The following is a 15635-nucleotide window of genomic DNA, read 5'->3' on the forward strand; positions in this document are numbered from 1 at the left end:
GTATTTACATCAGCCGACAGACACTTATGATCCCAGTGTTGTTAAATGATTTAAATGCTTTATGTGAAACCTTATGTCATCACCTCTGAGTTAAGACTGGCAGGGCTGCATTATTTAAATACAACTTACTCCTTTGCAAAGTCAAATATAAGACATCGTCCTCGGCTAAAATACACCCTCTTCCGTTTGCATGCTTCAAATTGGCCTCCCTGGATCGCATTTCATTTCCTCTTTAGGCCAGGAAAGGCTAATCTTTACGTGTTCTTCAGACTTCACCGTTACATTCATGGCAAAATAGCATGTATCCGCGCCAGTAAGGATCACTTAGCAAGCTAAAACATTTCTGAAAAATTAAGGCGGCATGCTTATCGCTAAAAATCCCTCAATACTCAACACACGTTTATAAGTAAGATTAAAGTTCATGACAAAGCGGCAACAAGCCATTTTGATTGAAAAAAACAAAAACAATATGTAGTGTGTCAACTTTAATAAATACTGACAGTAGTTTTTATTAAACAGGAATACGTTCAGATAAATTATGTGAAAGACAAAGTAGCTTTAATACATTATGAAGCCGTTCAGCTTTCCAGCTTCGTTCTGATGCTGTAATGAATATAAAAACAATCAACGAGGATGTCTCGGTTTGGCACGAACCATGTTGAAAGAATTTACAAAGGGTGCTTGTGCACAACGTGACCACCCCCCCGCCAAAAAAAAGACGTCCGAGCAGCTAATATTCATCCATTTAAAACCTATTTGGTCGGGCAGAAATATTGACAGCATCATTGTGATGACTAAAAATGCATTTTTGTGGAACAGTTCTGCAGCTGAAACCCTACAGTTCTGTTTCAGGGGTCCGTCTGTGTGAGTGCCGTGACAATGTGAGCCAGGCGGGACGGAGCCCGGTTGTGTAAAAAAATCCTTCCATTCTTCGCCGATTGTTTTCCCGGGGCGCCACGGAGCTCCAAGCCAACGCTGAAGTCTTTAAGGTGGGTGGAGTTGTCAGGCGAAGGGGCTGTCCGCCTTCAGCGAGGCGGCGGCGGCGGCGGCGTCGTCCGCATCGTGGCAGCCTCTGCCGTTCATGTGTTCCGTGTGGCCGTCGATGCTGTAGCAGCCCTGCACCTCGGTGATGGAGGACGCGGTGTAGGAGGCCGAACGCATGCCGTCCGAGTGGTTTCCCACGCTGTTGCCAAACTGGATGTTGTACTGGTTCCAGTGTCGCCTCAGAACAGCCTGGACCTGAGAAAGCACATTCTTTCATACAGGGCTGCAACATTTGGGAATGCACACTCAGTCTTTCTGTATCAATTAGCATGAAACTGATCAACATACTCACCCCCCCCGTAGTTATGTATTTATTATGCAGTATCAAGTATTTACGATGCTTTTCTGTGCTTTTAACAGCTTCTGAATGTATTTGAGGATTATGGACTCGCAATTTGAATGCAGGTGTGTAGGTACGCATGGCACGGCACACAAATTTAGATTCACCTAACGATACACGCCACTTTGTATGCAGATCAATTGAACAGGATGTTCAATAGAGGAATGCATTGACAGGCTCAGTCCACTCGGGATTAAGATTGTCAGCAAGCAGCTATGGCACTTTACATCCTGTTCAATAGAGGGTCATGCAGAGGATATTGCTTCTTTCATCCCTGAACAAAAAGTGGAAGTGGATATGAGAGTGTGTATAGGTGCTTAAAAAAGAAAAGAAAAAGGGCATCTCACTTCTCCATTGAAGAAGCAGAAGATAGTGGCCACCAGCAGACCCTGCAAAGAAACAAAGAAATGCATAGATGAGAGTCAATGGACAGGACCGTCTGACATGTTTCAGGTTTCAGGCTGTTGCTCAAGACACCACCCCCCCCCCCCCGGGGCTGCCCGTCCTGGGATACTCCGGATGATCAGATATCACCTCACCAACATCCATCTGATTCCAGCCCTTTTAAGCTAATGCGCGCCTTCCTTCCTGCTGCTCTTCGCAGCGCTTACGACATAAACAGAGTCGGTCTGATGGGAACCAGCCTTTATTTGAAGCTATAGGAGAATCAATCTGAGGGGCGAGCCACTAACATGTCATCAGAAGCGCGGCTGAATGATATACACGTCACACGGAGAAGAGGCGAAGGGTTATTCTTCTGTTTGTGCATGTTTTTTTTTACGGAAATGTTCTCAATTGGCACCAAACTGACAGTCTCACCTGGTAATGCATCAGGATGTGCATGATGTAGTCGTATATTTCAGAGGATACCCTGCCCTCGGGCTTGTAGGGAAGCAGGACGTACTGAATTCCCAGAAGGGGCACAAGGATGAGGGTTGCCCGCACGGCTTTCATGTAAAGACTGGACTCTGCCTGATGGGTCACCTTCAGCTTGGTGATGAGAACTCGCACAATGTTTAGGAGGAAGAAAAGATTGACCTGACGGGGATAGAAGAGGAGAGGACGTCAATAAGTCAGCATCGCTTTCTGGCTCTGAGTCGAGGTCAGCTGAAAATATAAGCCGGTGGACAGCAACCTTTCTGCAACCGCAGAGAATGCTTTCTAATAATAATCTACTTTGCAGAAAAACAACAAGACATGTGTTTGAACGAAACTTGAAGACTTCATTGAGATGGGTTGCCTGAAAGCTGAATATTTATCCTGCGATCGTCTGAAGGGACCGGTTTTCTCTGAAGCGTGCCTGGCTATGCTAATTAGGTGAATTCCTTGAATTCAACATGTGCCTGGAGACTAGTGTGCGTGTGTGTGTGTGTGTGTGTGTGGGGGGGGGGGGGGGGTGGTATCCAGAGGGGCAGATGTAACGATTTCACAAGAGAAGCCCACCTTATTTTGCAATGAAACGGGATCGTATAAAGTGTTATTCACAGATGTGCAGGAAAAACACTCGGGTTTGATGTGGAACAAGCGATTTCAGTAAATAGACATTCACTCTGGCGTTAAAAAAAAAAAAGGCTGAAACTTCTCACCAAAAGAGCAGCACAGATGGGTCCATGGATGATGTACAGCAGCGACGTTTTGGAGCTAATCCAGCAGCTAAGAGAAGACGAGACGGCAGAAATGTGAGCCGGCCAATGATGTTGAATCAGTTTCATGACAAATTAACTGAGAGGGGGGGGGGGGGGGTCGATAAAAGAAGCTTGTTGGAGCGTGTCGGAAACAGTCAATCTTTGCAAAATGCAGTTAAATAAAAGGCATTTAAATTTAGTTGGATAGGATCAGAAACGAGGGAATAAAAGGGACAGTGAAGGTTAGATGTTTGGGAGACCAGGTCAGGCCATCACCTCCATTGTCCTGTCTTAATATAATTTACATCTTCATCATCACTAGATGATTGAAATAAAGCCATCAGGGTGCATAGACTTGAACGCTTACTTGTCGTTGTAGTAGTAGCTTCGGGATACGGCGTGTATAGAGGCAGGAATGAGAGGAAATCCTGCAAAGAAACAAGACAAAAGTGAAGCCAAGTGTCACGCTCAGACTTCCATTTTCTTCTCCTTGCTAATCTAATAATAAAGAGTAAAATATCCCACTGAAAAATTGCAAAAGTGTGAGCGACGTGACTCACCCCAGCCGAGAAGATAGTACCACATCAGGTGCTGCTTCTCGGCAAACACTGCCACCACGATGAGAGTGTGCAGGTAGATTCCCTCACACAGCATCCAGAAGTAGTTGCATCCAAACAGGTACAGATGAACGAACTGGGACACTTTACAGCTGGTCTGAAGAACACCGACGCGCCTTTCGTTATTTTCTTGTGCCGTAGTTTATCGCAAAAAACGTGGAACGCGATGAAAAACAAATCGGATCAATCGCGCAAACTCACTGGGTTTCTCTGCACCAGCTCCTGATTGTTGGCCACTGCCGTCAGCCAAATGATGGTGATCACGGAGTTAAGGACAAACGAGAAGAAGAGGTTCTTGTGGAGGGTGATCCGTTGGCAACTCAAACTCCTGCGAGAGGAGAAAGGCAATATTAAGTGAAGTCGATTGTCGTTCCGTGCAGAGAATGAGGAATCGGTCTTTAAATGTCGGGACGACTCACTTGAAATGGAAAAATATTCCCAGGGAGACGAAGAGGGAGCTCAGCGACAGTCCGTGTCCGATGAGAGCCAGATAGAAAAGATTCATGGCGGTCTGGAAGAAAAGTCGAAAACTGCGTTTCATGGAATTAAGGTAATTCTAAAAAAAATCCATTCAGTCTCTAAATATATTCTGATGATGGCAGGCTAAAATCAAAAGCAGTTCTTCACTGATTAAATCTGAATGTGAAGCATAATTTGACTGCATCATCTCCCAAAATGCATAACCCATGAGGAACGGTGACGTCTGTGGAGATATGGGGGGGGGGGGGGGGGGGGTAGCCCAGCCTTGGGTCACCGTTGGGTTTTCATTCACAGCATTTTTATCATACATGCCATCTTGTCTTTGCTCTTAAGACAATGATTCTGAAGCGATGGCCGCTTGAGCAGTGCGATGAAATGACGCACCACTCTGCCCTCGTTGGTGTGTTCGTTGCAGCGGGTGTAGTTGGTCCAAGTCCGGTTGCTCTCGGGATGAAGGAACCAGTGACCGCTGCCGGTGCAAATCTTTGTGACAGTTTCTGCGGGTAGAAATGATGCATTGTTCAGAATATTTCAATCACAAGGGACTAAATTTTACAAAACTGTTTCTGGGGGGGGAAAAAAATACATTGTGAAATTTAAATTTCAAATTTAAAGTCAGGATGTCGCTGCACATTTCTGCTCCGACTGATTATTCTCTATCCACTTATTTGCGGTTGATTGGTCGGCGTTTCATAAGGAGCATGTGAAAACTGGAGGACACGCTTAAATAATTAAAGGGCTAAGTCAGTTAAAAACTAAAGATGCACAGATCCTACCTGAAGGGTCAAAATCCTGGAAGTAGTCGGGACAGTGCTGCTCTGAGATGATGCCTGACCCGGTGTCATCCCAACACAGCCAACCATCCCAGGTGCGATTACACATGGGGTCTAAACCCCAGCGAAAAACATATTATGAGCTGAGACAGAGACTAACAAGCGTAAGTCTGACATATGTTCTAGAGCACAAGCTAATTAGCACAGAGGGGCTCCGACAAAATGTCACAGGAAGGCGACTTTCTAAGCTACCGGTACCTTCTCTGCTCTCTGTGTCGTCCTTCATGATCTTCTGGTAGCACTCAAACTGGGCCGTGACTATCTTGTTCCTGGTGAGTCCGATGTCGTGGTAGACATTGTTTGGATGCTGCTGCTGCTGGGTCCCATTGACCTCCGGGCTTGCCTTCACGACAACCTGCAAAAATACACACACACACACACACACACACACAAAAACACAGACGCCTCTGTCAGCAAATGGTCCGTCAACGCCGACACACTTCCTGCCAACTCTGGAAATGCAGCCTGTTTCATGTTACACAGTACATAGATTTTTTCTCAGCAGCAGTCGCTAAGAGGAAAGGCTAAAAGAGTGCGTCGCTCGCTACTGTTGAAATTAGCGAACGTCCCACAACCATGAACCACTCGCATGGTCTTATAGTCCTCGCAATGAGCCGCCTGTTTCAGCAAGACAAGGTAGAATCAGTCAAAAGAAGACAAACAGCATTTCTGTAATCACAAGCAGCCTGCCAAATGTATTTTGGCACCACCCAAACATTAAATCATGGCGCCGAGCCTGCTGGGTCCAAAAAAAAAAAAGTGTCTGGCTGTGGATTCCATGGGGAAGCATTAAAGCAAGACAGTCGTTATAAGCTACTTATACCAGGAAAGTACACAACGCACACACATCAACGCCCACTCAATCAAGTGGCCTCCGTGGAAAGGTTGACATCGATGCAGAAACACAGCAGAGCAAATGTGCAGCTTATTCATCACTTAGCAGTTTGAAGCATTGCAATAATATCTCCAACATAAACTCTTACGCGTGTTGATTCAAGAAGGGTGAATCCATTTCAAACCGTCACACTGCATAGTTTTACACAATCTAAATATAGTTTCTGGCAGACGCGTCAGAAACCGGAACCATGCTCATCCAGGTTCAACAAACAGAAATGTCAGTGCATGCAAAATGTTCAAAGTGCAACACACCACTGACTCACAGGTGCAGGTCGGTGATTCGCCTACCTCTGGTGGATTACACAGCAGCACGAGCGCCACCACCCAACGCCGCCCGATGCTCTCCATCCTCCGATTGGGCATGTCAAAGCTGGTTGATGATTTACCGGCTGCAGATCTGGAATGAGAAGTCAGTCAGAGAAGAGTCAAGGCCCGACTTCAAGCCCTAATAGAACATGATTTTGTCTTGAGGACCCAAAAACGCACTGAGGAAACTAAAGAAAGTCATTTGTGGCGAAACGGCGGGCCGCTGAGGATTCGTGCCACCGCTAGTGAAAAGCAGATGAGACATTATTTAAATGAGAAACATCCCCCCAGGTTGTGCAAATGTGTTCGCCAAACAGTGTTTCACTAATGCACGGGTAGTTTAAGGCTGCCTGCTGCAGCTGGTGTTTGATTGTCAAAGGGCTTCCGGGCTGTTAGCAGCTCCAGTTGCTTTTCAGTATAGACCCGAGAGACGGTGCGCCGTTTACAGACAACTTCTGGTTTCCTTAAGGCCAACAGTTTGCATTTCTACCCAATGACCCTGGATTTATATTTGAAGGTCCAGGATTTAGTGGGATCAAGTGGATGTTTGTTTTAGCGACTCTCTGTATCAATATCCATAGATTTCTGGTGGACACAAAACGATTGTTTAAAGTGTTTAAAATGGTTGTTTCTATGGCGTACGGATGCCATGAAAAAGAAATAAGTGAAGCCAAAAACAGCTACAGATGCGTCATAGCCTCTTCTATAGGTCGCCATCTTTTCCCTCTTCACTGCCCTTGTGGATCTATTGATACCAACACAAATGACATATGCACATTTTGAATAGGACTATCTATTTTAGTATTAAGGAGCCATTCAGAGGTCTGACCTTGAGCCAAAGCTGCAGCTCCTTTGCAAAACAAAACTAGCTGACATGGTTTGGGCATCTGATTACGACGTTCCCTGCCTCTGTGTGGGAGTTTTCGGTGCATGCCCAATAGAATGGAGACCATGGTGAGGAAAACGGCACTTGCTGGAGTCTCATTTGTACTGGGAATATTTCTGGACACCCCAGGCGGAACTGGAATATGAAGAGGGGCATCTGATGGGAATACCCTGCTTATCCTGCTGCCAAGATACCATGAGTCCATATAAGAGGAAGATATCAAGCTCATGTCTGGTGTGTTCCGAGTATTTATTGACTCTCAACATGGTAATTGACTATAATCAGGAATATTTGGGATTTACTGCAGGCAAACCACAAACTGGGTGTCCGTACTCTTCAACTCTGCCTGGTTACGTCAATGATAGAAGTCATGACCCAACGTCTGCGTTGGTGTTGCAACTAACTTGGGATCCTTTTGATTTAACCCGAGTCATTCTTTAGCCGGAGCCAACAGACAGCCATTAGCTCGACACTTGCAGTAAATACGTTTTTAAAAACACACAGATCCTTGACGACACCTGAATTTGCCTTGATCACAGAGGTTCGATCAAGAGAAGCTCTTCTGCAGCTCGATGGCCAGAGAGACTGGCCCAGCGCCTCCTCCAGATGATTTTGCATGACACCAGGGAGAGGCGGCGAGGAGGAGGGGCTTACTGAAAGTGGGACCGTAAAACATCATGACAACGTGCATATTGGAAACAGCCAGGAAAAGATCAGCGGCTCCGTGACACATGCACTCACGCAAGAAAGCGCGTGTTGACAGATGTGCGTACACACACACACACACACACACACACACACACACTCACAGGGCGCTCTACTTTGGCGGGTTACATCGGTATTTCTCACCAAAGGCTTTTCATACAGACCGAAAGAGAGGATATGTCTGATCAGACAGAAACTCAAAACAGACAAAGGTTTATCGTTTCCCCAATAGCCGCTTTAAATGTGCTTCGGAGCTCACTGACGTTTGCTTCCCGGCTCGAAAGAAACAAATCTGTCGGTTGCGCCGCAGCGTGTGGCGAGAACTGGCCACGACAGAAGAACTTCATCATGGCCGCTCTCTTAGAACAATGACGCCGTTTCAATTCAGCTCTTAAAGCTCGGAGAACAACCCCAGTCGAAGCACAACACTCGATTATTGATCCGTTTAGGTCAACTTCACCCGACCGCAAAGCAGCGTGGGCGGTCTGCTATTATCTGTAGTGCCTCAGAGGGTTTCGCAGAAGTGGTTAGTCACGTACACTTTGAACAAGAGCTGACATCACCGATTACGTCTGCCAGGGTCGGAGAAGGATACCTGGAAAAACAACCGTGGGACAGCAGCTGTTGTCTTCTCAGCCGCTGCCAGAGCTTGGCCTGTACTTAACTCCCACTGCTCCTGCAGCGATGTTGTGCTATAAGCGTCCATCTCGCACTCGCAGGACGTTCGGCGTCCCGTTCATCAAGTTTACGTGGTCGTTAGAGGAAGCGGGAGGATCTGGATTGCATTTACCGCTCTTTTATGTCGCGAGGTAAAGACAAAATTAGAGAGAGACCACGGATTGAATTAAGGAGGACATGACAGGAGATGCGCGGCACAATCAGCAGCAGAGCCGAAAGGAAATAACATTTTTTTTCTTGTGTTTTTGGGGAAAAAAAGGTGACGTTTGCAAAGTAAACATCTAAATATCTATTTGGAATGAGAGCGCCACAGACAGGAAGGACAGACGAGGCGTCATTCGGATACGAAGGGTACCTTCCTTCCCAGATATGCCGTCATTGTGTATGTATCGGTACATTACTACCTCGACATACGAGTATTCCAAGAAATGAGCTAAAATTTGAGTATATAAACCCCCCCCCCACATACGACAGACAACTCCAAGATACATCCGAATGCTATCGCTAGGCGGCAGCAGCTTGCAGCTTCACGACAGCAGCATCCGCAAACTAAATCGCCACAGTCGTCTGTCTCCAAGGTAACGTGTCATAATAAAACACCATCATCACTTATTTACTTATGCATTATGCTTGTTTTCATCATTTATTTACATTCTGTGGCCTCTCATGATGAATCAATGCCTACATTATATGCACATGGAAGTATGGAGGCATCGATGGATACAAGATTTGAACTCTATACTCATAAGTAAATGGAGTTCTTCCGTCAGCATATAAATAGCACGATCTGTTGCACGGTACTGTTGATCTGAAAGAAAACACCTACGACAGGAAAGAGCGTAGGTAGTCTCTGGGTTCATTTCACATCCTGCAGTATATTTGATTTGATAAACAGTGGGAGTGAAAAAGAAGCTTTGATCCAGTAAGATATTTCAAATGGTGTTTGATTTATATAAGCGTGTGAATAGAGCATTTATAGTTCAAAAGCTGGCTGCACCTCTGAATTCCTTTATCAAGATTTGTCCACGGACTAAAAGGCAGCAGTACATTCAAAAAGAAACCAACAGCAGCCTCGATCCGAGACGGGTTGCCAGGAAAAGATCATTTTAGATCGATTCCAGAGGAACAAGCAGCATGTATAAAGTAGCTTAGTTCATTTAAGATGTTTATTTGATTTATTTTTACATTAAACTAACTTTCTTCTAATTCTAAAGTATCTCAATCATCAATCTAGCTAATAGGTTACGGTTTTGCACGAGTACGCTTAATTTAGATTTGGGAACAAAATAAGAAACCCGACTCCCTCTTTAGCTGCTGAAAAGATATTTGATTCATGGGGAGTTAGTCTTACTCTCGAAATGTGTCACTATATTCTGGGTAAGTAGGACATCAAATATGAGACTGACACCTGCCCAGTTTCTCACCATTCTCCGTATCATGACGCGCCACAGCTCAGCACAGAAAACACGTGGCCACACGGATCAGCTGTATGTCGAGATCATCTTTCCCGTCCTTGACTGAGAGACCGTCCGATTGAAGACGTTAAGCGTCTCTCGGCCGATGATGTTAGCCCGGGACGTGAGAGCAAGCTTCGTGAAAGTCTCCAAGTCGCCAAGGGCACCCACCAGATGTCAGGAAAAACAATAACAATTCCACCCAGATGTGAGGGAGGAGTTGTCTTTGTTGCATGACAAGACCTCCTCAACTCAGAGTCCGCCCGCCCCGGCCGACGCACGCGATATTCTTTGCATCGGCATGGCAGGGGAGAGAGAGAGAGAGAGACGTTGTGCTCCAGCGGTTGTAGCGCTGGAGCACCGTTCCAGGTCTCACAGTTTAAAACTGGTCCTCTTCCAGGAAGTTCTATGCAAGAGGGGGTAAAAAAAAAAAAAAAAAAAAAACACAAATACCGAGACAAAAATAAACCATTTAAAAAGAATCCATGCTGCTTTGTGCGTTGCACCTGTGGCTATGCTAGCTCCTCTCCTTGGTGCTAATGCGCTCAATGCTGCCCCGCGCGTTGCACCTGCGGCTATGCTAGCTCCTCTCCTTGGTGCTAATGCGCTCAATGCTGCTCCGTGCGTTGCACCTGCGGCTATGCCAGCTCCTCTCCTTGGTGCTAATGTGAATGTTTTGATGTCATTATACGCCCGGGTCGTGCTTTAAATAGACCAACCTGCTGAGAATGTACCCACCGCCTAAAACGAGGCGTACCGTCTGGTGGGAGAGAGAGTGCTGCTAATTCTGGTCATTCTTTCCGCTACATGGAACGTCCATGTTTTACAGGTCACTAGAATTTACTTTAAGTACATTAAAGGGCCCTGTCGAGTCAACAGCATGACAATAGCTTCAAGCTCTCGCCGTTTGCTTTTCTGTGTGAAATGTATGCTTCCTAACTGGTTGCCTCGTCTCACAGATTTTAATTTCTTGTTGAAGCTTTTAAGCCATCTTTAAATCAGCATACGCCCAGAGAATAGGATGGGGTTGTTTTTCCCCCCCATTAACAATAGTTCAGCTCATTTATCAATGTCTTTTTTCTGGTCTGTTTGTCTTCATAATATCCACGGAGACCATGTGGAACGATGCCATGTGGGATCTCTCTCTGGAACACTCTCAAGAACCACCTCACTGATCTTCCCAGATTTCTTTCTATCCAAGCATTTACAAAGTTCCATCCCACGTAACCACATTTAACTTGGGAAGTAAACGTTGGCAAAATAAGATCTAATCTTTTATGAATAATTTGCTGGAAGGATGTTCTACTTGTAGACAAGGAGACTAAACAGAACGCCCGATAGAACGGAAGATACCAGCAATGACGAAGGCAGAGGACAAGTACATTTGGAAGTTCAGCCAGATTACCGTAACCGGCAGACAAATCTCCGTAAGAGGACAGGGAACTGCTCCAGTTACAATTCAGAGGAAGATTCCGGTATTGATGACTATGGATGTGGTGATGAGCTGGCGTCTCTTCTGGGGTGTATCCCCGGCGCTCGCGCCCATAGCCAGCTGGGGTATCCTTTTTCACCGGCTCGAAAGTGTGAAGCCGCCTGTAAAAAATCACCATCTTAGAGAGAAATGACATCGACTGTTAGAATTTTTTTTGGGGTTTTGTTTTTTTGTCCTACCCACATGTCCAAAGCCTCCTACGTCCTTTATTATATAAGAGTAATTTACTTACACCTCGTTTTAGCAGCTATTTTAGAACCTGACTCCGCAGCAAACGAGTTCCCTATCAGTATAAAAAAAACCTTGGAGCTTAGTCAACCCCACTTTAAAAACAGCCTCATGGAAGCCAAGGAATATCCTGCGTGTGCTCGTTGTGAGGCCTAGAATCCACCCCGACCCCCCAGGGGGAAGCTACTCGCGTCATTCCTCACTGGCTCAAGTTTCCTTGTATACCTTGGGCTCCGGTGACAAAAAACATTTAACTGCTAACACGAGCGAGCCACTGCACCGATCCAAAGTCTGGAGCAATCCGGAGAGAAAAGATGGGGGTTAAAGTATAACGCTGACGTCGGCGAGTTCCATCGAGACAGGATGCGTTCAGATGCGGCACTCAGGTGTCGGCCGTGGCACGCACAGGCTGCTGAGTAGCACAAAACGTCACAAAATCTGCTAGCGGTTTGGCTAAACCCATGTAACAGGAAGCCCTCTGGCTATGATTGAACTCGGAGTCATGATAACATCCAGCATAATGAGTATAAAGAATAATCTTTAGTTTGCCAACTCTGGAAACCAATTAGCTGCAACAGCAAGCAGAGGCTTTTCGAGGCCCCGCTTCGGGGGCCATCTGGTTTGACAAATGGTGATTTTACATTTTCACAGATGAGTAATTTAGCTAATTGGACATCCCACAGAATCTACCGACCTTTTCTAACAGCGTCAGACAACCCATAGCGTGGGAGAGGTCACAAAGCAACGAGCGGCGACCTGAGGGGCCAATCGGATCAGGCTCTGAAACTTTAAAATCGCACACACACAAAAATATAGATTCTGCAGTGTGCTATTAGAGGACGGATGGACGCAGCATTCCCCAGACACAGCGTTCCATCACTGGCAGATCAGGAAGACTGTGCCGTATTCCCATATATTCATGTTTGACCACTGACCGAAAGATCAGCAGTGCAAACCACACATTAATCTTGATTTTTGGAACCGGGGATAGTAAAGCACATCGCTCGCTTTCACACACAAAAACATGCGTTTCGCACACATAGAAGTCAGATCTGGGACAACGGCGTCATCTGTCTGCAAGCCCCCCCCCCCCCCCCATCTCCCGGCATTCTACCCTCCCATCGGCAGACAATCAGACACTCCAGAGAAACAGAGCGAGACGTTGGCTGGCGACGTCCCTGTAGATGCAGCGACTGTGGGGACCAGCTTTCCTGTTAAGCGCGGGCTAACTTATTATTGCGCTCGTGTTGTCTTTGTAGGCTCTATTGGGGCGATGTCAATCAAAGTAGACTACACTTCACCTGCCGTTTAAAAAAAAAAAAGGGGGGGGGGGGTTAGAGATCGAAGGTCCTTTTCCACAATGTCTAGTTTCGTATGAGGTGCTCCCTGGCCCCACGAAATTACACCGAAGAAAAATGACCCTCCATAATGCACGAACCGGAGCGATTCCATCAAAGGGTCTCAAATCCCCGAAACTGAACCGAGAACCGCTGCTTTAGTGCTTTTAGGCAATACGGTCAGGCCAGCCGCGGGAATCGCAAAGAACGCAAAACGTATACTTGGGTAGCCTGTTTGATCTACGATGAAAGGCAGGTTGGATTTAAATGACGCAGGAGGAATATTGCGTTGGCGTTCACAATGCATTATTAAAGGCCGTGTGTGTGTTTTTTTTTAAAGGATGCAGACATAGGAGGCTGATCAATAAAACAGGCTGCAGAAAGACAAGTGAGCATCGATGATCAATGAGGGGGTGGGGGGGGGGGGGGGTTGAAGCCCCACAAAATCGTCATTCGCACTCAGAGACCGACGCAGGATCAGCTCGACTAGAACCGGCAACTCAGTCTCACCAGATTAATCTCGCAACATCTCCTAAAAGGAGCCGTCCGGGAGGAAATCAGCTCCCTCGCCGCTCAACCGCACCAACGCGCTCCCGAACCCGGGCCTGAACGTGCCTTCGTCTCGGCCGCGTTTAATAGCCGTTTCCTGGACTCGGCAGTAAACACTCGGCCCGATCGTTAGCGGGGGTGGGGGGGGGGGGGTCGAACGGGATGGCTCGCGTGACATTTCCGTCTGCACAATCCGCTCGTGAGGCATAAAACCCGGGGTCATTAGAAAAGAGAAAATGGCCTCCAGACTCATCGGACCGCGTTGCCAACTGGCAGCTTGGACAGGTCTCCGGTCCAGAGTGTCCTGATGGATGAGAATTAAAAACAGCTTCACTCAAGCACAGTTGTGTGTGTGTGTGTGTGTGTGTGTGTGCGTGTGGAAGCTTAGATGATGAATAAATCCGTCATCGCTTTGTCGATTGCAACATTTCGTTTCGCCATTAGTGATGCGATGTTCGTGTTCGAGGCAGGACAGATTGATCAGGCTGATTATTGGTGACATCATCAGAATTGGATGAATTTAGACTAATTCATGTTAACGATGTGCAGTGAGCATGGTTTAGTTTTTCCCACTAGACTTTTACTAAATCAGCAACCTGAGCATTTGTCAAATCTGAACGCACCAAACCGAATTGAGTCTGCGTCGTCATTCAAACACTCTGGATGACCTTTGAACTCTCATTGCAGTGACACAGAATCTTTTTTTTTTTTTTATTATTATTATTGATCTGCATCCAGATGATGAAACCTGACTGACCCTTGTCCCACACCGTACCTCCTGAGTATAAACGACCATTGGTGGAGCTGATGGCAGAAACGCGTAACGCAGCGGCCCGATCCGATCAGCGTTTTGGTCGTTGACAGAGAAACGACTCCGCCTCTCCCAAGCGGTCTCCACCGCCGCTCCTCCAAATACATCATCACCATCTTCATCTTCATCTTCATCTTCATCTTCATCTTCTCACCGTCCAAGCCCCGACAAACTTCCAGCACTGCCCAAATCCGTCGCTTACGTAAGCATGCAGATGATTTCAGAAAACAAGGATGGAGCTGCGGCGTGACTTTCATCCATTATAGGAATTTAATAATGATTATTCCATGCATAAACCAAGCCGGACACGAATGAAAGCCGTGCGCGCGACGGTGGAAGCGGCGCGTCACGTTACAGCCGCTTTTACGCATCGACCCAGAGTCTGCAGCGCAGTCTGCCACATGAATAATGTAAAGTCTCACCAAGGTGAGTCCACGCGTGTCCAGCGCTATATTTTATTATTTTTTACAGTGTGTAGCCTTTGGCATTTACGATGTGAATATTTCTGTGGGTGACCCTCCCCATAATCTATAATCACATCCATCTTTAGGTGGGATAAAAGAAGCGGATTATCCGAAGCCGGGTTGTGATTCTCGTGTTTTTACAACACTCTCGTTAATCCACGCACACGCATCTGTGATCAAAAACGCGTGTCGCGCTCGGCATTCATTCCACTCCGCGTCACTGCCGCTCAATAAAACAACAACAAAAACACAGCGCAGCGCAAGAATCCTTCACTCCGTCCTACCAGAGAGTAGAATCCAGCAGCAGCGCGGGGGGTGGGGGGGTTGGAGCTGGAATGCACGGCGCGTCTCCTCCGTCTCCGGCGCAGAGGACCAAACGCAGCGGACCGCCGGCTTCTCAATGAGCGCAGCTGCAGCGGCTGTCAGGTTTGACGTGAGAAGACAAACCCACCACTTCCTGTTACGTCATCACACCGGGGAGCGCACAGCCGAGTTATCCGGAGCTGCTGCCGCTTCGCTCTTCCGTCTCCACCTTTATTGTTTGACGGTTTTATTTCCCCAAGAGGACCGGAGCGCTGTTTTTTTTTTAAATTATTATTATAGTAAATGTTGAATCATTTATGTGTTTATTTCACAAAAGATATGACAACTTTAATAAGAAGTCTCATAAAATATTGAATCATCCAATCAAATCTCAACCAGCTGTTGATGCCTGAGGTTAGAATGTGCTAAAAAAAAAAAAAAAACAGCGTCCTTGGTGTAGCTGTGAAGGTTGTCTTTGATATGTTATGGGTTACTGACCTTAAATCTACTTTCAAGGTTGTATTTAAAGGACGCATACATTAGTTTGTGTAAAGTATTTGTCATACATTATCGAGAAACATATCAA

At 46.5% G+C, this 15635-nt stretch overlaps 1 protein-coding gene across 1 annotated transcript; it reads right to left on the minus strand.

Annotated features, from left to right (window-relative positions):
* Positions 1-472: 472 nt before the first annotated feature.
* On the minus strand, positions 473-15129 carry LOC137901983 (calcitonin gene-related peptide type 1 receptor). Its single transcript, XM_068746019.1, has 13 exons — positions 15031-15129; positions 6125-6233; positions 5138-5294; positions 4883-4993; positions 4491-4603; positions 4046-4137; positions 3828-3954; positions 3570-3723; positions 3377-3437; positions 2971-3037; positions 2204-2422; positions 1732-1773; positions 473-1239 (listed from the first exon to the last, which is right to left on the minus strand). Exons 2-13 carry the CDS (start codon positions 6197-6199, stop codon positions 1003-1005), a joined length of 1455 nt encoding a protein of 484 aa, XP_068602120.1. The 5' UTR covers positions 6200-6233; positions 15031-15129; the 3' UTR covers positions 473-1002.
* Positions 15130-15635: the final 506 nt, after the last annotated feature.

This window comes from Brachionichthys hirsutus, chromosome 12, assembly GCF_040956055.1.
Source record: "Brachionichthys hirsutus isolate HB-005 chromosome 12, CSIRO-AGI_Bhir_v1, whole genome shotgun sequence".
Lineage (NCBI taxonomy): Eukaryota > Metazoa > Chordata > Actinopteri > Lophiiformes > Brachionichthyidae > Brachionichthys > Brachionichthys hirsutus.